The following is a 22183-nucleotide window of genomic DNA, read 5'->3' as shown; positions in this document are numbered from 1 at the left end:
ACACTCTTAAAAAGTGTATATATAAGTCACGTGACTGTCCCACACCAACACTTTAAACCAGAAGGTGAACACTGGAATGAGTTACCTGGCTTTGCTTTTAGTTTCTTCCCAACATGCACCAGTACACGTGAGGAAGGTCACACAAAATAAACACCAAGGTCAATTCTCAGGCCACACATTGGACTCCAATAGCAAAAGGAAGTATTAGTCTTGATGCTGGGATTAAGACAATTCAAAGTGCTTTTAGTAAACCATACTGTGTGTGTGTGTGTACCTTTGATCCACTTTCGTCATACACCACGCAGGATGGTCCAAAAGAGTTTTTCCTCAGGAAGTAGTCCTTTGTCAGGTGGGCATTGTGAAGAGCAGCGTTGTCCTGTTGAAAAAAACAGCCATTACCACACAGACCATGCAGGGCCTTCAGTCATGAGGGATTCTACCCTGCATCTCCTACATCTCCACATAGCTATCTGCCATTTGACGCCCCTGCACAACCTCAAGCTATATTGTTGCATTGAAGGATCATGATGCCCCCCGCCGTGTCGCATGGAAAACATATAATGTGGAATCTTCTTGTCATGCCGGTAACCTTGCCAAGATGTCTTCCCTCTTAAATGTCCCATATAGGTGCTCTCCTGCTAATTCCAAAGAGGTCATTTTGTGGCGTTAAAGGAGACGAGACCTTTTAGTTCTTAAAAGCCTTCTCATGGTTATTTGACTGCACTCTGTATAGCAACATTCATTTGGGTCCTGTGTCTTGACGGACAGCCAATTGGGATCTTCCAGCTCAGGGCGGGTGACATTTTTGCTCTGTAACCCTCAGGGTCTTTGTAGAAGTTTCAAACGACTGTCTGACTGCGTCCAACCTCAGCAGCAAGAGCACGCTACGAGAGGCCTTGCTTATGCAGCTCAACAATCCCACCACGTTCAGAAAAAACTTTTTTTTTTTTTTTGTCATCAAGAGATGGTGACAGTGTGAATGCCTGACATGAAATCACATTCAATCCACATTGTTGCCAAGATTAAACATTTTTGCCTCACTCCCATTTCTTCTTTCTGTATTTTGAAGTTTTACTTCCAACCTCCTTGAGAGCCAACAGTGCAAAATAGAAATTCTTGCAATATTTTTCCTAGCCTATGTTGGATTGGTGTTAGCTTGTTTAATAATTAGATATTAAACACCCTGCTTCAGCAAGCCACATATTCAGAATATAATTTCATTTCACCACATCACAGTGGTGTCATCAGGCTTATTTTTAGGCGGACTTCACCCCCCTAAAATGTTCTTAAACCCCCTCAATAATTTGATATTTTTACTGATTTTTTAAAAATTGTTAGTGACTTGGTGTTAGCTAATTTTAAATATTTTTTAAAAATTAAATTTTATTATCGTTAGCAACTTTTTAGTTGGTGTTAACTTCTTAGTGTTAGTGACTTGTTGGTGTTGGCGACTTGTTAATGTTAAAATATCTGACAAATTTCATACGATAGGGCAAAAGCAGGTTCTTGGTCATTATTATTATTATTTTTTTAATGTGTACTACATTGAGTGCATCTCCATTGGGCTAAGCCCCCCGTCTGTCCTCAGAACCTAGTGACTCCCCTGTCATTTTCTAAACAATATTTGGTGCAAAAACAAAACAATTTCGCACAAAAAATGTATACCTGTTTTTGAGGTTATGGTGGTCTTCAGGGAAAGGATTATTTGGGTGGGGGTCCATCGATTTATTGGTGCCACTGTAAAAGAAAATATAAAAAAAAAGAAAGACAGAAGCAGATTAGTTTCAGCTTTATAAAAAAGACACTACGTTTTTCCTGGAGGAATTTTAATTGCTCCCTCTGGGGGGGTCTGCTTATCATCCCAGGGTGGTTATTAATACAACAGTCCAGATAAAGAACCCCGTGGGATAAAGGCTTCTCACGTAGTATACCTCTGTATACATGACATATAATACATAATACAGTTTATTAAGAAGATTTGAACTATTTTTTTTTTAGCTTTTGACGCTTATGGTTGGGATTTTGTTTTGTGTTTAAAAAAAATATAATTATTATTGAATGATGTACTTCCTGTTTACAGTCCATCACAACCGGAAGCAGTGGCCAATAAAAAGGTAACGTCCACTGCGCATACATGTGACAAATATGTCTTTGTGCTGAGGTGACAAAGAATAAAGTTAGCATGGCTAAAAGAGGAAATGTTCGCTTTAAATTGGTGGGATTTCTGCGCACAAACGTTTTTCTGCGCACTTTGGAGGGGGCGATATGCTCGTGGACAACAAAAGATGACGTTGGACACAAACAAAAGAAGAAGAGTTTATATATATATATATATATATATATATATATATATATATATATATATATATATATAGTATATATATAAATATTTACACTCACCACGCAGAACTTGAACTGCTTGCTTCCTGTGTGCGTAAAAGCGCGCAGTAGTTGCAAGGGGGGGGGGGCAAACTGCACACATGCACGTGCGCGCACGGCACTCCACGCCCACTCCCCTTTTTTCTCAAAAGTTTTTTTTTCCACTTTTCTCTTCCACGCCTCCCTGACAGACGAGCAGGCAGAGGCAAACACAGAAGTGTCCAACAGGAGAGCAGCAGCGCGGACCAGGACCAGGACCAGGACCAGGACTCCTACCTCGGCTGTGGTGGCCAAGATGGGGGCTTAGAGGCACCTCAAATCCCCACAGGGCAGGCAGGAAGACGAAGGAGGAGGTGGTGGTGGTGGTCATACATTTGCACAAGGAGCAAGACGCGCGCATGTTACTCGGAGGGCTCCACGTCGTGCACGGCGGCGAGGAGCAGGACTTGGACGTCATGATGCTGCAGAGCCCGCTCACCTCCACGCCATTCTCCGTCAAGGACATCCTGAAGCTGGAGCTGGAGCAGCAGCAGCAGCAGCAGCAGGCCTCCATGGAACTCCAGCAGCAGCGGACTCACCTGGCCGTCTCTCCCCGACACACGCATTACCACAGCCCGCCGCCCTCCTGCATGCTGGCCCGAGATAGCCCTCCGTCCTTCTCGGACACCGACGACAACCCCATGGTCTACCTCGGGGCGCTGGCCAGGGGGGGCGATGAGGACGACGAGGAGGACGATGAAGAACGCGGTGGGGACAGCGGCTTGTCCACGGACGTGTACGCTCACAGAGGCGGGCTGCGGGGGTCCAAAGTGGAGACCCCAGACTTGGACGAGCAGGACAGGAGTGAGTCTCTATAAGGCCTGCACGCTAAAATGACAAAATAAAACAATAAACATTATAGCAATGTATGAAATATAAAAAGTACCTAAATTAGTATTTATATTAACTTTCAAAACCAAAGATAATCTTCATTGCAGCCATTTTAATCTTACATAGAGCACATTAAAAACAACGTCAAATAAACAACATAAATTATCAACATTTTTATCAGATAATCATAAAAACTGATACATTAATATAACATGCCAATGTGCTAAAACAACAAATCAAATGTGAGATCAGTAGAAATATATATTAAATTGACTGTATTGTACAGCAAACTATATTATATACATTAATATATTAAATATGAAATGTTAGTTTGGTAATATTATAAATTAATATAAAATATTAGTTTAAAATCTCGGTGTTCAGCAACAGCATTTGTTTCAATGATATTATTTTTATTATGATGATGAAATCTTCCAGCTTTCTTTTGCAATACGTCAACTAAAGACGTACAATTACAGTAATAAAATCCTTTTATAAACATAGTATTAATAAGACTCAGTACTTCAAATTTGAGTATTTTCTATGCACTAATATAACAATCACAAGTTGGCAATAAAATAATTGAGATAAATAAATGTCCTAATTGATATATTACACAGAAGGATATAATATAATGTAATATAATGTATTACTGATAGAAGCCCACGATTAAAGATGTATATTAAGAGGATAAAGATAACGGGAGAGATGCCTTATGAATAGAATATCAACAATATGTCCCATTGGTAAATACATGTTTTCAATAATAAACAAAAAAAATAGAAAAATGAATAAAGTAGTTGACCGTGTTTGAACGTCCATTAAGTAGTGAAATGAATGATATGACGAGCGTGTTTCTCTGCCTCCTTCCCAGGGCTGCTCGTGTTGGAGTCCCGGGAGGAGGCAGCCGAGGGCGGCCACGGCGACGCTCAACGGCCGGCACAGAAGCCTCGGAGCCGGCGGCGACCCCGTGTGCTCTTCTCCCAGGCTCAGGTGTTCGAGCTGGAGCGTCGCTTCAAGCAGCAACGCTACCTGTCCGCCCCCGAGAGGGAGCACTTAGCCTCGGCCCTCAAGCTGACGTCCAACCAGGTAAAGATCTGGTTCCAGAACCGCCGCTACAAGTGCAAGCGTCAGCGGCAGGACAGAACCCTGGAGACGGCCGGGCAGCACCGACCTCCCCCACCGAGGCGCGTCGCCGTGCCGGTGCTGGTGCGGGACGGGAAGCCGTGTCTCGGCGGTGGGGCGCAGGGCTACGCGACCACCGCGGCTCCATACGCGAGCAGCCCGTACGGCTACGGAGGCTACCCGGCCTACACGTACGGCAGCCCGGCCTACCAGAACACCTACACCTGCACATACAGCAGCCTCCCTCCGCTGCCACCCTCCGGCACCAACAACGCCTTCATGAACTTGGGGGGGCTGGGCGGCTCTCAGCAGCCCCCAAACCACCAAGGCAGCCCCGTGACGTCCTGCCAGGGCTCCCTGCAGGGGATCCGGGCTTGGTGACGTCATTGCAATTGAAGGACAAAGAAGAACGGACGCACCATGTTTTGAATGTTGCTTTCTCCTTTAAGTTGTCGGTGAGTTTTTTTGTGTTGCTGAGAGATTTCACTTTTATTCTAATAAATAAGACAAAGTTTGCTTGACTTTGTGGACGTCATTGTCACATAAAGTGCTGGTCCACTTGGGACCTCTTTGTCCCGATGCCAGTGGATGTGCTGAAAGGTTGGGGGAAGACAAGCTGGTTTCAAGAAAGTAGTCCAGCACAATGCCTCTCATTGGACCGACGGGGGGGCAGGAGAGGAGGGGGTGCAGGGTCCCCAGCAAAGACAAAAGGGACGCAGGCTTTCTGGAGATTGACGTCCTAATATTCCCACATGAGAGCGAGTAGTGCAAATGTGCGCACTTTTGTTCCCCCTCGTCAAGCTTTTTGTTCCCCCCCAGAAAGGAGCCGCGTGGTGCGAGGGGCAGCCGGGCTGGAGGTGGTGCCAGCAAGCAGGGGGGCAGAAAGGGGAGGGGGGGTTCTTGTCAAAGAATTGGGTTTTTATTGCTACAAGTTGCACCATTTAGCCAGAATGGGGTTGGGGGGGGGGGGGGGGGGGGGGGTAGAGGGTCGAGTCCTGTGCTCCATTATGTTGGTTTGTGAGGGGGGGGGGGGGCTTGTTCTCAACATTGCAATTTAATAGCAGCAATGATAAGAATAAATGATTAATAATTGATTAATAAATGATTAATAATCGCTTCATTAACACACCCACTGTGTCCCTCAATGGACACACTTGAATTGCCTTTTAATTAAGTGTGATAATTAGGTATTGTAATGACAGTATGTCATCCTCATTATCATTTATCTCCCAGTTTATATACATTTACATGACATTTATTTACAAAATCATACTTTTAAAAACTATTTTAAGGAATTATTAACATAATTTGTTAAAAAAAGCAACATCCGGTTGGGGGTTTTTATGTCCAAATTAATTAAAACAATTTCATAGATAAAAATAGTAATTAGGAAAATTGCTGAAATAAATAAATACATTTATAGATAATATACATGTTCAATTATTATCATTGAGGAAAAGAAAAGCCTCCACATGCATGAAGAACAAGGTAATCATGAAAAATGGATGAGCGAGATGCTAATTTGATGTTAGTCATTGACTAACAACAAGTGCAGGTCAATTATTAACAAGATGGAAGTGGAGGGTGTCAATTAGAGGGGAGGGGCATCAATTATGCATCATTTGTCCCTCCTGTTGTGCTCTAATTGGACTCCCTCTATATGTGTCACCAGCTTCTGGAAACATCTGACTAAACAGTGTGCTTCTCAAACAATTCCAAAGCACCATAAAAAGAAGGAGAAATCCAAAAGTAACCCCCCCCCCCCCACACACACACACACACATACACGCATACATACCCATGCCGGCAGTCTGATGGTCTGATGGTCTCCTTGCTCAAACTGAGATCTTTGGATGATCTGTGTGAGACAAGACAGAAATAATGGAGGATTATTGAAGATCTGATAAGGAGGCGTGCCCTCAGGTGATGTACACAAACACGGGTCTGTCAAGGGCGGGCCACATCAAACGTCTTAATCTTTTTTTTTAAACCTTTAAAAGGGGACCTATTATGCTCATTTTTCGAGAAGAAGCCGGACACGAGGACGCAAATGTTAGCGACACTAGCATAGCATAGCAAGCAAATACAGTACAGTGCTAACACTACATCAACAACAACATTATGCTAGGTTACCTTAATAGCTGAAAAAAAACAAACTGTAAGCTCCCACCTGACTGACTGACTGACAGATAGTTGGCATAGCTCTGGGTGTGATTTTAAGATGTGTAGTGAAGCCTTTTGGTAATGGTATTATTTCATTTCAACATGCATCAGATTACAATTGAGTGCATCCCATAATCAGTTCACAGTTCCACATGTCCAAAAGGAGTAGGAAGAAGCAAAGCTTATTAAATCCTACCCCTCCATCTGGTACTTTTACAATCAGTAACTGGTACATTTGTTCACTTCCTGCTTTCCTAATATAGTTTCAGTTTTTTGTTTTTTTTTAAATTTTTTTGTCACGTACCGAAGTACGAGGTGATATGACCATACAATGACATAATGGGTACCATAGTAACTGTCAATATTACTATATTGACAGTTGCTATATGTCAATATCAGTTACCATAGTAACTGTCAATACAGTGATATTGACAGTTACTATGCTATGGTACCACATGTGCTATGGTCAAACAAAGTAGTGAGCGCCTAAATCGGCCTGGCTTATCAAGCTAAGGGTCAAAACGACAGCAGTTGGCAGTTGACTTGAATGGGTTACCTTTTAGGATGTGTGGCGAAGCCTGTTTTTTTCCCCCCCTTCATGTTAAACACACACATCAAAAAGTCACTTTTGCCTCATCTGGGGGTCCTGTAAAGATAGTATTTGCAGTTAATATCGGACACCATCAGTGTATCATCTCCACAGAGTGGATCCCAGCTATTATGGGATGCCAGCGCTGCATTTAGAAGCGTTCTGCTCATCGTCGTCTCCCGTCAGACTTCCTGACAGCACCTAATAGATTTCAGCGCGGACGGGAATGTTTGGTTTAGCTTCTCTCGATGGTTTCCCGTGTCCGCGGTGGGAGAGCGCGAGGGCGGCCAAGTCGAGACGCTCCTTTGGCTCGTCCATCAGTCTTCTGTAAATATTTGCACGGTCGTCCACATTTATCCTGCGAGCGCCGCGGCTTTCTGGGGCAAAAACATGGCGTTCCTGGGAAGATAGCAGCACGTTTGTGTCCAAGAGATTTATCCCAATGTGCCAAACACACATAAATTCACTGGCAGGCGTGTTTCTGTAAAAGTCATTAGGATCGTTTATCAGCTGCAGCTGGGAGAGAAAAAAGTACCAAAAAAATCATCAGCAGCTGATAAAGCAGGGGTCTCCAAAGTTGGGCCTGCGTGCCTTTTGAGGAATGGAAAATCCGCTTTCTGCAAATTCTACAGATCAAATACTATGAAAACATGACACAAAAACACCGACAATGGACCAAATCCCCCCCAAAATGTTATAATTGGAATGATTAAAGTCGATTGACAAATGTGGAACATGGAAAACATTCTTCTTTCACTTTCAACGGGAATTTTGACACAAAAAATTTGGAATTCAGGAAATGTGGACATTTATTTTTCTACCACTTATTCATGATCTAACTTATTTTCCTAATCTTCTACTGTTTGTTGTTTTATACATTTATATTCCATATTGAGCTGTGTTTTAATAAACAGAGATTTGGATAAAGCAAACAAAGATCAAAACATATGTGATTAATTACAAGTTAACTACGGACAAAATGAGATTAATTTTTTTTTTCAATTGACAGCCCTAGTTTTTACATATTGACTGATTGTGCTTTTGAATATTGGATTTGTGTTTTTACATAATTATTGTGTTGTTACTTATAATTGTTTGAAAATTATTTTATTTATTCATGTTGACTTTTTTACAAATTAAAAAAAATCCTGTTTTTCCAATTTTTCATATTTATGTATTTTTTAAATCTTATTTCATGTATATTTTTTATATATATTTATGACCGTGTTTTTATTACTACTATTTTTTTTTTACATATTCAGGTGTTCCATATTTCATTTTTATGTATTAAAATGCAAAGAATATGAAACACGTGTCATTTTGCAGCCCTGCACACCCTGTACTAAAGATACAAAAAGTTTACTTTGGGATGGATGAAAAAGGGAAAGGAGAATATCACTCCTCTACTATCGTCCATCTGTGACTCCGCCCTTCCTGTGTAAGCCCCACCCCTTCGACGAAGTTTCCAAAGCTCGACAGGCTGCTCTTCATTGTCGCTCTGGAAAGTTCCAGGCAGAGGTGGCCATGGTAACGCACTCATACACGCCCCCTATTCATCAGCTGTCTATCAACGCCGTGCTTCCCTCCCATTGGTGATTCACGGCATTGATGTCGGTTCACCTCTGTCGCCATGTTGTCCTGACGTCACGGTCCACGCGCGAACAGCAGTAAACACAAGCTAATGCTAGCATCAGGAATAAGGCTATGCTAGCCACACAGTTTAAGAAATCTACGTTTTTGGCAAAGATTTAAGAAGCGGTTTAAGTTTTTGGTCTGTTGCAGTAGTATACCCAAAAAGATTAAACCTATTTTTGTCTGCATCTTAGAGGAATTTTGTTTTGTCATGTAAAAACTACATATTTGATTTGTTTGTTTGTAAGGCAAATAGGCTATTACAGGATCAATTTTACAAGTGCAAAAACCAATTCTTCACTCATAACCAAACACAACTTTGTCAGCGAGTTTGTTTATAGTGCATAGTACTCTCAAGTATATCACCAAGTTCTGTCTGTCTGCTAGCAAAATTACTTTGTTTCTTAAAGCAATGTTTGTCTTTTTTGCTATCAAGATTACACAAAAATTACAACCTATTTTTTGTTTTTGTTAGCATTATGTAAAAAAACAAAACATATATTTTTGTTGCACAAAAGAAAGTGTTAGTTTGTATTACGCAAAAACAAGAACAAACACTTTGGCTGGCAGTATGGCACAAAAACTACACTAAGAATATTTTATATTATAGTGTAACAAAATAATGTCATGCAAAAAAAAAAAAAAATTAAAACCGTGCAGTTAATACAAAACTGCACATGATTGCAAAATGATTTTGTAAACGTAAACGCAAAACGTCCCGAGGAATATGTTTGTTACTTTTGCTAGTATCCTGTGTGTGTGTGTGTGTTGGGGGGGGCGTGTCCAGTTGCTGTTTACCTGCAGGGTCTTCTTGTCCAAGCGTTGCCCATCATGTCTCACTTTACCTCCCGGCTGGAAAGCTGATCTGATAGTACTTCGGACAGGAAGTCCGAGGTCACGCGCTGCCTCCACCCCCAGCCTGGAGGGCCGCATGGCGGCAGCTGAGGTCGCAGCCAAGGTCAACATTTGGCGCGTGGATGGAACAGGAGACAAATGGAGGTGGAGGACACGCAAACATGTCCCCCTCCGAAGTCGTGTGAGGAACACAATCCTCCTGCCCAACTGTGATGAATGTTCCAATGTGGGACCACTTTCTAATCTTTCCATCCACGCCCGCAGCTGACAAGAAAAAAAATCCATTAATCTTCATTCACTTTGCTATAGCTACACGGCACGCGCCTGACGACGCCATCTTGGTTTTTGAACACCCGCATAGTTAAACAGAAACCATTTACTGGCCTCGTAGGAAATAAGGAAAATACATTCAAAATCAAAATCACATTCTTCAATGACACACAAGTGTAAAAAAGAAGTGAAGCAGTGTTAGTAATAAATATCACTTTGCTAAGAGTTCCCAATCCAATCACAATCTGCAAAATCAGTGTATAGCGCTAATAGATACAACAGAAAACATGACCATTACAAAAGTAAAACAGTGTCACTTGTGCTTGATAGCCCTTTGCTGCCTTCATCTGAGCCAGTGAATGGACTCGTCTTGCGTTCTGGGTATTGTCCTCTTATACATGTTATGTTACCATGCAGCCCCCACCAAGTGCAAATCCATTACGACTGAAAACACCCATGTATGTAAACAGAGATCTTAAATTAAACAACACCACCCTCTGCTGGACATACGTGAGTATCACCCTGCATAAACACCACTTACCTTGATGTACCTGCTACTTAAACCTGAAAAGAAGCCAAAAAGAAGACACACATCAAACATAAAATTGAAGGAAACTAAGAGTAACTATTTTGTATAGCTGTGGTGGCTGTTTCTAATATTTGAAAACTAAGGCAGTGAGATATTAGAAGTAGTTATGTAGTAAAAAAAAAAAAAAGAGAGGCGTGAAACAAAGTGGAATTGAGTCTTGGAGCACCAAGAGAAGACCCTGCTTCTGCGAGGAGCTGCCTTAGCGACTTTATTTACAAGCAAACAAAAATACAGGTGTCGCTTTTGAGCAGAGTTCAATCAAGCGTCTTGTTTTCCACATTGTTAGTTCTCGTCTATGGGGGCTCTTTGGCTTGCAAACCTTCTTTTACAACCTGGCAGACCATCAGTGAGCTCCTCCGCTCATATTTCATACTTCCCAGAGCACAGCTCAAGAAAAGACAGACTAGTCCCTAGACAAGTTAGCTAGTGGTTTAGAGCGTCATTTAAATATACGTTTCTATTCTGAGTATTATTTACACGGCTGTATGGCTTCCAAAAAAATAAAGTCATCCACGTAAGAGTGAGAGTTGTGCGTTGGCTGTGTGGCGGCTAACTGAAGGCAAGGCGTGATGTTGCGTTCAACCAGACGTTACTTCCAGGCTAGCGTTCGCTGCTAACGGCTTGGCTCGAGAGGGGGAAAAAAATCTGAAATTTAGCAGCTAATTTGAATTTGAATTAAAATGAGAAAACGCTTGAAGGTGTTTTTCTGCTGGAGGCATGATTATTGTTAACTATTATTGTGTACTAAAATGTACCAAAAACACACGTGTGTGTGTGTGTGTGTGTTTGGGGGGGGGGGGGGGGGGGGGGGGGGGGGGGGGGTTCTTCCAACTTTTTGATGCCTGAGAGCAGCGGCGTGGGTGAGAGGTTCCAGCAGGTAAAGGACCCTTCATTTGTCGCAGTCTCCGCGCAGTCGCCTCTTGTGCTGCTGGTTGGTGATAGCATACTTGAAGAACTCGTACACAGACCAGCTGATGGCCGTAGACGGCATCTGGTAAATGATGCGGGCCTGGACTCCCTTGAAGAAGGCCCCCACGCCACCCGTCCTATACACCGTCCGAAAAGCCTCGCCCAGACCGGAGATCTGACGGGCGGCCTGTCCGCTGGGGGCGGCGGCAGCCGCTCCTCCCACCTCAGCTTGGATGACGTGCACGGCGGCCGCTTCCTGTGTGTTGAGCAGCGTCTTGCAGACGTCGAGCGGCGTAGTGGCGGCGGCGGCCAGCGCTCCGGCCAGCGCCCCCGACACCACGTGGGAGGTGGGGTTGTAGTTTCTGTGTGGGTTGAGCACCTCCTGCAGGTACTCGTAGGTCATGAAGTGGAGCGCCTGGAAGGGCACGTTCATGGTCAGCTGGGTGGTATAGCTGCGGTAGAACGCTGCCGGGCCCTCCTGCCGCAGCGTGGCGCCCACGCAGTCCAGAACACCACGGTACGGGGAGTTGAACATCTGAATGCGCTGCTTGACCACTGGAGGACAAAGAGTTAATAGGTGACCTTAATCCGGGTTGTCGGCAGGAAGGTGGGAACACTCAGGAGGAAGTTTTCAATGAAAATTTCATGTAATCTTAACAACCCATTTCATATTTACACTGCTTCAATATTTCTATATGAAAACCCCACTCAGTAAAGATGTTGCCTTGGGATCACAAAACTGTACTTTGCCGCCCCCGCGTGTTCCAATGAGGGATTACATAAAGCGTGAAGAATGGATTGATGGGGTTGTGGAAGTGCATTTGTTTACCTTCAGCTGGGTTCATGACGGCGTCATGGAGCACCGTCGCCATGCAGCCTGCCACGCCTACACAAAAACACACAGCAGACACGCTAAAGACAACGACGCCGCAAACCGCAACCGGATCATGCGACGCTTCACACTGACCGTTGGCAAAGTGGCTGTTGGCGCCGGGGTGGACGGCGTCACTCAGTGTGACCTTGATCTTCTCATAGCAAGCAAAGTAGAGCGCGTGGGCGGGCCCCGCCCCCACTGCCAGCACGTTGATGCCTCGGATGGGCCGCCACACGCCCTCGGTGCGCACGATCTGCCGCAGGGCGTCCATCACGTTGCGGTAACGTGCGCCCGGCTCGGGATGAAGGCTCTGCATGCGCGTCTGCCCAGAGATAAAACTCATGTTATTATGATATTGTTTACTTGTATTCATTCATTTGTATTAGGCCTACACCACAATTAGGGATTTACTAATGATGTTCGGGATGATATGAGCAATGATGACGCTAAATCGATAAATCCGATAGTCCTCCCTCGTTTATCGTAGTTCACTGATCCCAGACCCGTATGACAATAAATACATTTTCCGTGATATAGGATTCAATGTTAATAGTAGCTCAGAGCATAGAAAACCTGTTTAGGACTTTCTAAATATGTTTGTTTTTTTAACATTAGAGCGCTGTAGACATGTAATAACAACCCTATAGTCACCATATTCTTGGTTTATGATTTATATTACGCAATTATTATGTTGCAAGGACTCGAGCCAGCCAACTAATTTATTTCTCAACTTACAGAAGCCTGTTTTCACTCTCTCATGTCGAACAGGCCGTGGCTGACGTCATGTGATGTTAGGGTAATGTCTAGTGACCAGATTGTTATATATCTTTTGTATTTCTATGTGTTTTGAGTAATAATAGGCCATATTCTACAACTAAACAGCAATCATTTATTAAAAATAGCAAGGGAGCAATAATCGGAATGCGATATTGCGAGGGATGACTGTAATACTAAAAATAGCTGCGATTACCTGCACACCTCTGAGCTCACTTGTCAACAAACATAGCGTGGATCAGCATTGCTGAGACGGTGTCTGGGAAGCCTACAAAGACGCCAGCCGTACAGCTTAGCTCAACAAATAAGAGAGAAAGCTTGTTTGCCTTTGCCATTAAGAGCTCATGACAGGCTGAATACCTGACATTCAGTACACAATTTCTGCCAAGGTCTTTAATTTTTCATCTAACATTTTCAATTATGTAAATTAGACCCCATGGCCCTCATGCAACCCACAGTCACAACCCGCAGTCCCATTGGCAACACTGACAGTTCATGGAAAAAAAAATCTGCAAGGTCAAAGTTCATTTATGTTCAACTATGGACTTTAGCTCCAGAACAAGTCAAAGTGGCGCAATGCTGAAATGTCTGTGGCTGAGTAAAGTCTAGGAAATACCCAATCTGAGTTTCTGGGAAACAGGAACTCGGGTGGAATGTATCCAGTCATCCTGAGTGTGTGCAGCGTCCAAACTTGGTTTATCTGGCACGCTAGCGTCACGACAGGACTGACGCACGCGAGTACACACACACACGTTGAAAAATGGTACACAGCATCCAGAAAGTTAACAATGGGGGACTGACACACATCCTTGACACACAATATGGCCACTTCAACTTGTCCTAAATAGAAACTAAAAACTCTGACTTCATCTTGTCACAAAGTCGCACCAACGGAAAGAATAACCCCAAATTCAAAATACACATCTTTTCTCTCTTACTGCTTGCTCAAAAACCTTGAAACACCATTTGATCCTGTCGACAACAAGAAGAATTGACTGAAAGATGAACTTTAGCACGAGTGCTCCAAGCTACGAGGAAAGAATGAAGAGTATTCTCTGACGCACTGTTCAGGGTGGAAACTTTAACGACCGAAGTTTCTTCCATCCGGAAGCTAAAAAGATCCTACTTGACTTCCTGGTACTGGGCGTTAAACTCACCTTCTGCTTTGCTCTAATGGCTTAGCCATTTCTCAACTAAGTCTATAGTTTAGGTAAAGTTTAGGTAACGACAAATCTTTATTATTTGTTCCATTATGCCTTTTTGCTACATTTTTTTATTTTTTATTGTTATTTCTGCAAAGTGCCACAAACGGTCTGGCAAATGGCCCTCGGGACACACTTTGGACACCCCGGGTTTACATATAATTGTTACAAAAGAGGCTCCAGGCTTTGTCTTCTTAGCACTATTGCTATCATGACTCTCACTATAGGCAAAGGTTGGTCTGCATGTGTGTGGGGCTGTTCTGCAAGCCTCCGCATATCGCCCCACACAGCGGCTGTACCAATGCACACTAACAAGGCTTGTGGAGGTGCCCTGCATGTCTGGATCGCTGAATATGTTGCCTTTTGTGACTGCTTGTATTTGATTACAGAGTAGATGCATGTCGCAAGAAATACCCAACGTCTTTCACTTTTAATATGGAATTTGGAGCAAATTTTTTTTTAATTCATGTTTTTGGTGTAAGCTCACGTCTATTTCAACATTAAGTGGACAACAAGTCGGCTAGTTCTATTACATGAGCTCAATCCTTTCCTATGTACTAATTTGGGCTTGGTCTCACTTTACTGCGTCTACCAAGTGCCAGCTCGCCTTGAATGTTATTAATGTGGAATACAACCAAGCAGCTGTGGTCATACTTCAGTAGGGAGCTGCTCTGAGGGAGAACAATTTAAGAATTTGGACTTTAAGCCTGGCCTTAGCAGGTTTGCAGACAATTTTGACATCAATTTCATGTTCACGATTGTGTAGGACTGTACTGCGTCACTGTTCCTGCAAGAGCCCCCATTGCACGAAACTATAAAATAAAGCGGTAAATGATGTCATAGCCGGTGTACCTAACGTTGTGGCCACTGAGTGACCCCTTCAAGTCCAAATAAACAAAATGAACACTTGTTGGAGTTAAAGTAACGGCCCGCTATAGATGGGGTAAATGCTTATGGCTGCATAAGCAGACACTAGTTATGAAATCTGTTTTACTCAACCAGTCATAGAATATATGGCTGTCAAGGTGCTTATTTACACTCACTGAAATCTGACCGCTTTCCAGTCTGTGAGCATCGCTTCTTTACATTGAATCATAAAATGATATCGTCAAATGGTAGTCTTATTTAAAACGATAGCCGAAGCTTTATACGAATGATTCCTTCCCCATTCAAAAAGTACAGTCAACCCAGCGGTTGTTTGTGCGACAGTAACGACTTCCCGGTGTAAGGCAGCTAAATTCGGCCAATGAATGCTACAACGGAGTCGCAATAAAACAATAAAAGCGCAGCAGTAAAAGTTTACAGCAGGATTTCCGATCATGGATGCAAGCTAGCCTACTTTCTGTAGCTAGCGAACGCATGCTAACTTAGCAAACAACTGTCAAACCTGCTACCCATTGAGTGACGGTTGTAACTATCACGTCGTGTGTGTAAATATACATTGTGCGTTTCAAAAAGCGTATCAATATCTATATATTCACTTACTCAACCGTGTACTTGTTGTTTATTGCAAGCTAACAGTTAACTGACCTCTGACAGCAAGGTTACCAAGCTTGCTAGCTTACGACACACCCGAGCATAGGCTTGTGTCGCGGCCTATCGGTTTTACGCAACTTCCTTATATATTAAATAAAAGCCTGAAATATTTAAAATGAGTCAGATTGTGTCCTTGTGTGTAGTAATACCTTCACGCAGTCGATAGGGTACATGAGACAGTGCTCCATGATTCCAGCCACGGCTCCAGCTAGCATGTGTGTGCCGGTGGTTGCTCCGTGAGGCAGTCCTTCGTAGTCCACTTCTGCCTCGGTCGAAGAAGAGCTCTCGGGTGTTGTCCGGTGCAACGCCGGGGCAAAGTCGTGCTCCCCTGATACTCTTGTTGGCAACACCCCAACGAAGCCTCCAGTGGTGCCCAGAAGTCTGCCACCCAGCCATCGAATCTCTGCCCCGGTGGCGACGCCTGCAACTCGGTTGTCTATACCCGGTGCCTCCAGGGACGTTCGCCGGGACACGAAGCCGTCCGCTTCCATTAAGACGGCGGAGGGAACGGTCTTAAAAACAACAAACAAGCGGCCCCCCTATCCGCAGTCTTCACCGCACCACCGCCGGACACCGACACACTTGGCGGGTCTCTCATGTGTGAATGAACATCCGGGAAATGTTATCTACCTGGGCGGGATGTCATAGATATCTAGCAGCTGATTGGATAGTGTTCCTGGCAATTACTTCCAGTCCTTGCCATTGGTTATTTTGGCAATACAGAAAGGCGGGTAGATTAAAATATAAAAATAAACATGACATTCATTAATTTTCATGTTCACAAATCCAACCAAAATGTTATTATGCTACCAAAATTACAGAGTTTATTGCTTTAGGTGCCGTTTGTGTAATTATAACTTTTTGACTGCTGACCACAATTAAAAAACAATTTGCTCCGTAGGACAAAATAGCAATGTAGTGAATTTCATATTTGGCATCAAGTATTTCTTTGTACATGTGTGCTTTCATGGTAACACTATTCCACATTCGTTTACTTTGGTACTACAACCCACTTTATCCGACTGTCCCTTAATGCAGCACTCCAATTGGGCCACGTACTCGATGACGCAATGACGTCGTGCCGACAGGAAGTGGGCGTTTGCAATCCTTACAGTCGTCTTTGTCGCCTTCTTTAAAACTATTCATTGTTCATTAGTGAATACATCTGTTTGCAGTGTATTCTTTCGAAGAAACTACAAGTGTCGGCCTGCATCGTCATAGCAGAGGATCGACTCCTTTGGGTAGGTTTAAATTCAACACAACACCATATGTCTACACTTAACGTTAGCGGTGTTGTTAGCTAATGCTAGCTTAGCTACACAACTGGACGCCAAATGAACATATTTTTAGTGTTTTGCTAATATAACCACGTCGTTGTGTATCACCACCTTAATGACAATCTTAAAGATGATTGATGGAAAGTGTGACGTGGCTGTCATGTGACCATATTATGAAGCTCAATGAGGTTAAAGGTTAGACTGGATTAATATGTGACCTATTCATCCCGTACAGTGCCATACAAAGCCAGAACACAGGTGAGTGTCCCCAGGTGTGAGCGGGACCCAAAGTGAAACTGACGGCGCCATGAGGTGACGACTGTGACAGCGGGTGCTTGAAAACTCTGCGGACATATGGCAAGGTAACGCACCTTCATCAGTTTTACTTGTGTTGTCCAAAATGGCCGTTTTATGAAGTGTGCGGGTGTTCCAGGATCACGTTGTGGTGCCTGCCGGCGTCCTGGTACTGCGGCGTGGCCCCCAGACAGAAGCTGCTCCTACTGCTCCTTGCCACCTCCGTCGTGCTGCTCCTGGGGTCCTACCAGAGGCACCTGTGGGGCCCCCAGAGGGTACACGGGACCCGGGTCAGCAAGTAGGTGGTTTTGTTTAGGAAGACCTTAAGTGTTTCACATAGAACACGAAGGCTGGTTAGTGCAATATTAGCAATATATATATATATATATAAATAGCAATTACTCTTTATTCATATTTATTAATTCCAGAAATACTCAGTATGGCTCTGAGAACACATTCCCATTTCCTTCCCCTTGATTTGTCTTCAAAGGCTGAGTGTTTTTGCTGTATTTTAGTTTGATTTATTCCATTAAAACAAACAACGCCATGGTGAAAGCAAACAGTTCTTTGCGATAAGTTCTCATATAGAAGGTCAACATGAGGGCAGCTGGTATTTCTCACATGGACTCGGATCAGGTCTACAACATTATCGACCCGGATTCTGTGTGGCCTCCAGGTATCTCTCCAGCTTGGAGTCCATGGAAGCCACCGACCTGTTGGACCCCGCCCTCAACTACGGTATCGTGGTGGACTGCGGCAGCAGCGGCTCCCGCGTTTTTGTCTACTACTGGCCCCCCCACAACGGCAACCCCCACACGCTGCTGGACATCCGACAGATGAGAGACCCGGACCGAAAACCGGTGGTGAAGAAGATCAAACCAGGTGAGCGCATCCGCACGTCGTCCGTCTTTCGTGCACAGATATTCCAAAGTTGATCTCGGTGTTTTGGGATTTCAGGAATCTCCACGCTGGCGACGGCGCCGACGCAGGCCAGCGACTACCTCTATCCTCTGCTCAGCTTCGCCGCCGCTCACGTTCCGAGAAGCAAGCACAAGGAGACGCCGCTGTACATCCTGTGCACGGCGGGCATGAGGCTGCTTCCAGACAGGTGGGGGGGGCAGCGGTGTTCTTTGGAAAGGGGCATCGCAAGTCCAAATAAAAGCCATTATTGGTCTTCAGTCATTTTAAAATGCTTTTTCCTGCAGCCAGCAGGCGGCCATTTTGGACGACCTGGTCACCGACGTTCCACTGGACTTTGACTTCCTGTTTTCCCGGTCGCACGCTGAGGTCATCTCAGGGAAACAGGAAGGTGAATGACACTTTTTTTTGTGTTGCGTTTGACTCGTGTGAGTGAGGCGCTAACGTGTGTGTGTCCTAAGGCGTGTACGCGTGGATCGGCATTAACTTCGTCTTGGGTCGCTTCGACCACGCCGACCAAGGTGAGGACGCCCAATGCCAAAGCCATTTAAGGCCTGACGCCAACCAGAGAAGTCTTTGTCTCCTACAGAGGACGCAACTGTCGAGGTGACGACGAGTTCGCAGCATCAACAGCCAATCAGCCGCCGCCGCACTGTGGGCATCATGGATATGGGCGGAGCCTCGTTACAGATCGCATACGAGGTGCCCGGCGCCATCACCTTCAGCTCCCCACAAGAGGTCAGAGTAACACATAAGCTACTTACATAACTAGCTAACGGGCTAGGAACTAGCTAACTAGCAACCACTTAATGAATTCAATCAGTACTCATTAGCTCAACTAACAGCCAAGCTAATAACTAGCTAATAACCCGTCTTGCCGTGGGTGCAGGAAGAGGCGGGAAAGAGCGTTCTGGCGGAGTTTAACCTGGGCTGCGACGTGGAGCGCACGCAGCACGTGTACCGCGTGTACGTCACCACCTTCCTGGGCTTCGGCGGCAACATGGCCCGCCAGCGCTACGAGGACCACCTGCTCAACAGCACGATGGCAAAGAACAGGTACGTGCCCGCTAATATGTCTTAGTATGGCTAGCTATGCTAACAAGGAATAACGCTGCCTTGAGGGAAGGGGCGTGTCCTATTAGTGACGACGTCCCGCCGCGTGTCAATCAGGTTGCTGAGCACTCAGACGGGCCTCACTGAGGAGGAACCATACCTGGACCCCTGCCTGCCCTTCGCACTGTCCGACACGGTGGTCCGAGACAACCACACGTTGCACCTGCGGGGTCAGGGCGACTGGGCTCGCTGCCTGCACGCCGTCCAACCCTTCCTGGGCCTGCGCAACGCCACCACGTCGGCAGCAGGGGGCGTCTATCAGGTAGGTTTCCTCATTTAAACGACAATGGCGCCGCGTATTATTATCAACATGACTTCCTGTTGACAGGCGCCCATCAACTTCAGCAACAGCGAGTTCTACGGCTTCTCTGAGTTCTACTACTGCATGGAGGACGTGCTGCGTATGGGGGGGCAGTACGACAGCGCCAAGTACTCGCGAGCCGCCACGGTAAGCGCAAACACGCCTTGTTTATGTAACGCAGGACTTCAACGTCTGTTTGGGACCGCAGGACTTCTGCGCCACCAAGTGGTCGACACTGAAACAGCGTCTGGACAACAAGCTCTTCTCCCAGCAGGCCGACATCAACAGACTCAAGTATGTCCTCCGCCGCTGTGTTCTTCCCCGGCGGGGGTTGCCAGCAGCGCCAACGGGTGTCTTTGTGACGCAGGTCTCAGTGCTTCAAGTCGGCCTGGATGTACCAGGTCCTGCACGCCGGCTTCCGCTTTCCCAGCGACTACCGCAGCCTGAGGACGGCCCAGCTGGTCTACGACAAGGAGGTGCAGTGGACTCTGGGAGCCATCTTGTACAAGACACGCTTCCTGCCTCTCAGGTACGACAATGTGTCCTCCGGCCCCCCCTCCCTCATGGAATTGCATGATACCGTATTGTTTTACGTGGCCTGCCAAAGTCACTCCAAAAGACACACTTAACAGTTTTTATTATTTGAAAATAATGTTATTTAAATATAACTACATTTTCCTTGTTTTTTAGAAAATATTTTTTGATGCATTTTAATGTATTTTTTTACGTAAGTATAACATTTTCATCTTAATATTAATATATTAACACATTTTTATTGATATTAATAGATTATGGTTATATATTTTCATTTTATTACTTGTACTTCATATAAAGTGAAATACAAAAAAGAATTAGTCAATATTTTCTTTAACAGCACATTTTTGTTTTATGTAAAAAAAAATTATGCATTTAAATTGTATTCCTATTTTTACTCTATTTAGAGTAAACATGTAAAGTAGAAAAAGACATTAAAAAGTGGAAAATGCATTTATTATTATTTTGTACAAATTTTCATTAGTAGGAAAAAAGTATGTGTTTTTACACTTGTTAATATTATGGCTTATTTTACTTAAGTAAAAATAATTTAAAGCAAAATTGAAAAAATAAATTAGTCAACATTTTATTATTTAAATATAATTTTTTATAAATATAATTATTTAAATATTAGGATTATATTTAAACAAATATTTGTATGCATTTTCATTTTTTTACTGTAATTTACTTTAAAATTTTAAGTAGAAAAAAACTAATAGTATTTTAGAAAATATTTTTATTAGGATTGTTATTTTACTCATTCTAATTTTGACTTAATTTTTTATTAAATATAAAAACCTAATGTTCATATTACTAGAATTTATTTTTTAATAGTTTTTTTTATGCATTTTAAATTGTATTGCTTTTACATTATATAAAAAGAGACACTATTTCTCACTAAATGTAGTTGTCCTGTCAATTATTTTTACTGCTTGTTGGTAAAGACAAAGTGAAAATACTTGTACTGAAAAAACTACACCAGGGGGTTGCCTACTGCCGCCGCTGTTCGCTGTCTGTCCTCACAAGTCATCACAGAAAGTAAAGTTGCCAGATGCACTAGTTGTAAATTCACCTGCTTCATGGTTCCAGGGACCTCCAGCAGGAGGCGCTGCGGCAGAGCCACCCCAGCTGGCTGCGCTGGTCCTTCGTGTACAACCACCACCTGTTCTCCCTGTGCATCCTGGTGGTGGTGCTCGCCATCCTGCTCTACATCCTGCGGCTACGACGCATACACCAGCGCGAGCAGCGACAGGCCGACGCCCTCGACCTCCTTTGGGCCGAAGAGGGTGAGGCGCTCCTGCCGTGAGGACGCCAACCGAAGGACTTATAACATTCCTTGATATGGAAAAGACAGTAGGGGGCACTATTTTGCAAACGGGATGAAGACGTTTTTTTTTTTTTTTTTTTCCCCCAGATGACATCATCCCGCTGTCCTACTTGAATAATCGTTCTGACCAACCTCAACTTTTTTGTCTTGAACTCTACTACTGACGGAACAAAACGCCCCTCACCACTTCTGTGTGCAATTTTTAAATACTGTGAAATGGAAAGGGTACCAACATCACCTTTTAACCACCCTGACGCTTGTCCTCCATTCTTGTTCTTACACTGTCTTCCCGTATGATGTCCCTGTCCTCAAATGTCCATTCCTGCACAATAAAAGGCGAAACGAGCATGGTGCAATACTGACCTGATAGGATGTTGATCCATGTGAATAGAAATCAATAAAAAAAAAACATCCTTTTTTTTACCAACTTGTTGCGTTTGCAGTCTGCTTCTAGCGACATCAGACAAGTGACAATAGCTACACTTCAACTGAGGCGGGGAAAAAGTGTATATTCTTGCAAACATCATCTGTATTTACAATACGAAAAAAATGGAAGACTTACAAGGTTGCAGATAATCTTCCTCGCCCTGAGATCTGAAAGATCTGAGCTGGGACCAGTCACAAAGGGTATAGCATCACTAACACACTGCGT

The 22183-nt window shown here is 44.1% G+C and overlaps 3 protein-coding genes and 1 long non-coding RNA gene across 4 annotated transcripts; 2 read left to right on the top strand and 2 right to left on the bottom strand.

Moving 5' to 3' along the window:
• Positions 1-235: 235 nt before the first annotated feature.
• On the bottom strand, positions 236-2504 carry LOC131100413 (uncharacterized). The gene is made up of 3 exons (XR_009119091.1): positions 2401-2504; positions 1666-1737; positions 236-376 (listed from the first exon to the last, which is right to left on the bottom strand). It is a non-coding gene; the product is annotated as an uncharacterized LOC131100413 (long non-coding RNA).
• Positions 2505-2691: 187 nt separating this feature from the next.
• On the top strand, positions 2692-4789 carry LOC131141530 (homeobox protein Nkx-2.3-like). Its single transcript, XM_058091604.1, has 2 exons — positions 2692-3222; positions 4124-4789. The coding sequence occupies exons 1-2, from the start codon at positions 2778-2780 to the stop codon at positions 4753-4755; spliced, it is 1077 nt and encodes a 358-aa protein (XP_057947587.1). The 5' UTR covers positions 2692-2777; the 3' UTR covers positions 4756-4789.
• A 6505-nt stretch (positions 4790-11294) lies between these two features.
• Positions 11295-16385, bottom strand: LOC131141514 (mitoferrin-2-like). The gene is made up of 4 exons (XM_058091603.1): positions 15917-16385; positions 12349-12577; positions 12211-12267; positions 11295-11936 (listed from the first exon to the last, which is right to left on the bottom strand). Exons 1-4 carry the CDS (start codon positions 16256-16258, stop codon positions 11362-11364), a joined length of 1203 nt encoding a protein of 400 aa, XP_057947586.1. The 5' UTR covers positions 16259-16385; the 3' UTR covers positions 11295-11361.
• A 443-nt stretch (positions 16386-16828) lies between these two features.
• Positions 16829-21946, top strand: LOC131129248 (ectonucleoside triphosphate diphosphohydrolase 4-like). The gene is made up of 14 exons (XM_058072574.1): positions 16829-17008; positions 17280-17406; positions 17478-17636; positions 18015-18220; positions 18296-18446; positions 18544-18647; positions 18718-18777; positions 18846-18994; positions 19146-19312; positions 19427-19631; positions 19698-19817; positions 19879-19964; positions 20038-20199; positions 21294-21946. Exons 2-14 carry the CDS (start codon positions 17399-17401, stop codon positions 21508-21510), a joined length of 1794 nt encoding a protein of 597 aa, XP_057928557.1. The 5' UTR covers positions 16829-17008; positions 17280-17398; the 3' UTR covers positions 21511-21946.
• Positions 21947-22183: the final 237 nt, after the last annotated feature.

The sequence above is a fragment of the Doryrhamphus excisus genome, chromosome 1, assembly GCF_030265055.1.
Source record: "Doryrhamphus excisus isolate RoL2022-K1 chromosome 1, RoL_Dexc_1.0, whole genome shotgun sequence".
Classification (NCBI taxonomy): Eukaryota; Metazoa; Chordata; class Actinopteri; order Syngnathiformes; family Syngnathidae; genus Doryrhamphus; species Doryrhamphus excisus.
The sequence above is the reverse complement of the archived record's forward strand: the minus strand, read 5'-3'. Positions and strand labels throughout refer to the sequence as shown.

What these genes read in the sequence shown, in the direction of transcription:
- LOC131141514 (XM_058091603.1), bottom strand. Translation starts at nt 16,258, where the DNA reads ATGGAAGCGGACGGCTTCGTGTCCCGGCGAACGTCCCTGGAGGCACCG. An exon ending in CAACAGCCACTTTGCCAACG is followed by an intron (nt 12,268 to 12,348) that starts GTCAGTGTGAAG and finishes GTTTTTGTGTAG; the next exon opens with GCGTGGCAGGCTGCATGGCG. An exon ending in CGTCATGAACCCAGCTGAAG is followed by an intron (nt 11,937 to 12,210) that starts GTAAACAAATGC and finishes TTTGTCCTCCAG; the next exon opens with TGGTCAAGCAGCGCATTCAG.
- LOC131129248 (XM_058072574.1), top strand. An exon ending in ATGAGGCTGCTTCCAGACAG is followed by an intron (nt 18,447 to 18,543) that starts GTGGGGGGGGCA and finishes TTTTTCCTGCAG; the next exon opens with CCAGCAGGCGGCCATTTTGG. An exon ending in AGCACGATGGCAAAGAACAG is followed by an intron (nt 19,313 to 19,426) that starts GTACGTGCCCGC and finishes CGTGTCAATCAG; the next exon opens with GTTGCTGAGCACTCAGACGG.
- LOC131141530 (XM_058091604.1), top strand. Translation starts at nt 2,778, where the DNA reads ATGTTACTCGGAGGGCTCCACGTCGTGCACGGCGGCGAGGAGCAGGAC. An exon ending in CTTGGACGAGCAGGACAGGA is followed by an intron (nt 3,223 to 4,123) that starts GTGAGTCTCTAT and finishes CCTCCTTCCCAG; the next exon opens with GGCTGCTCGTGTTGGAGTCC.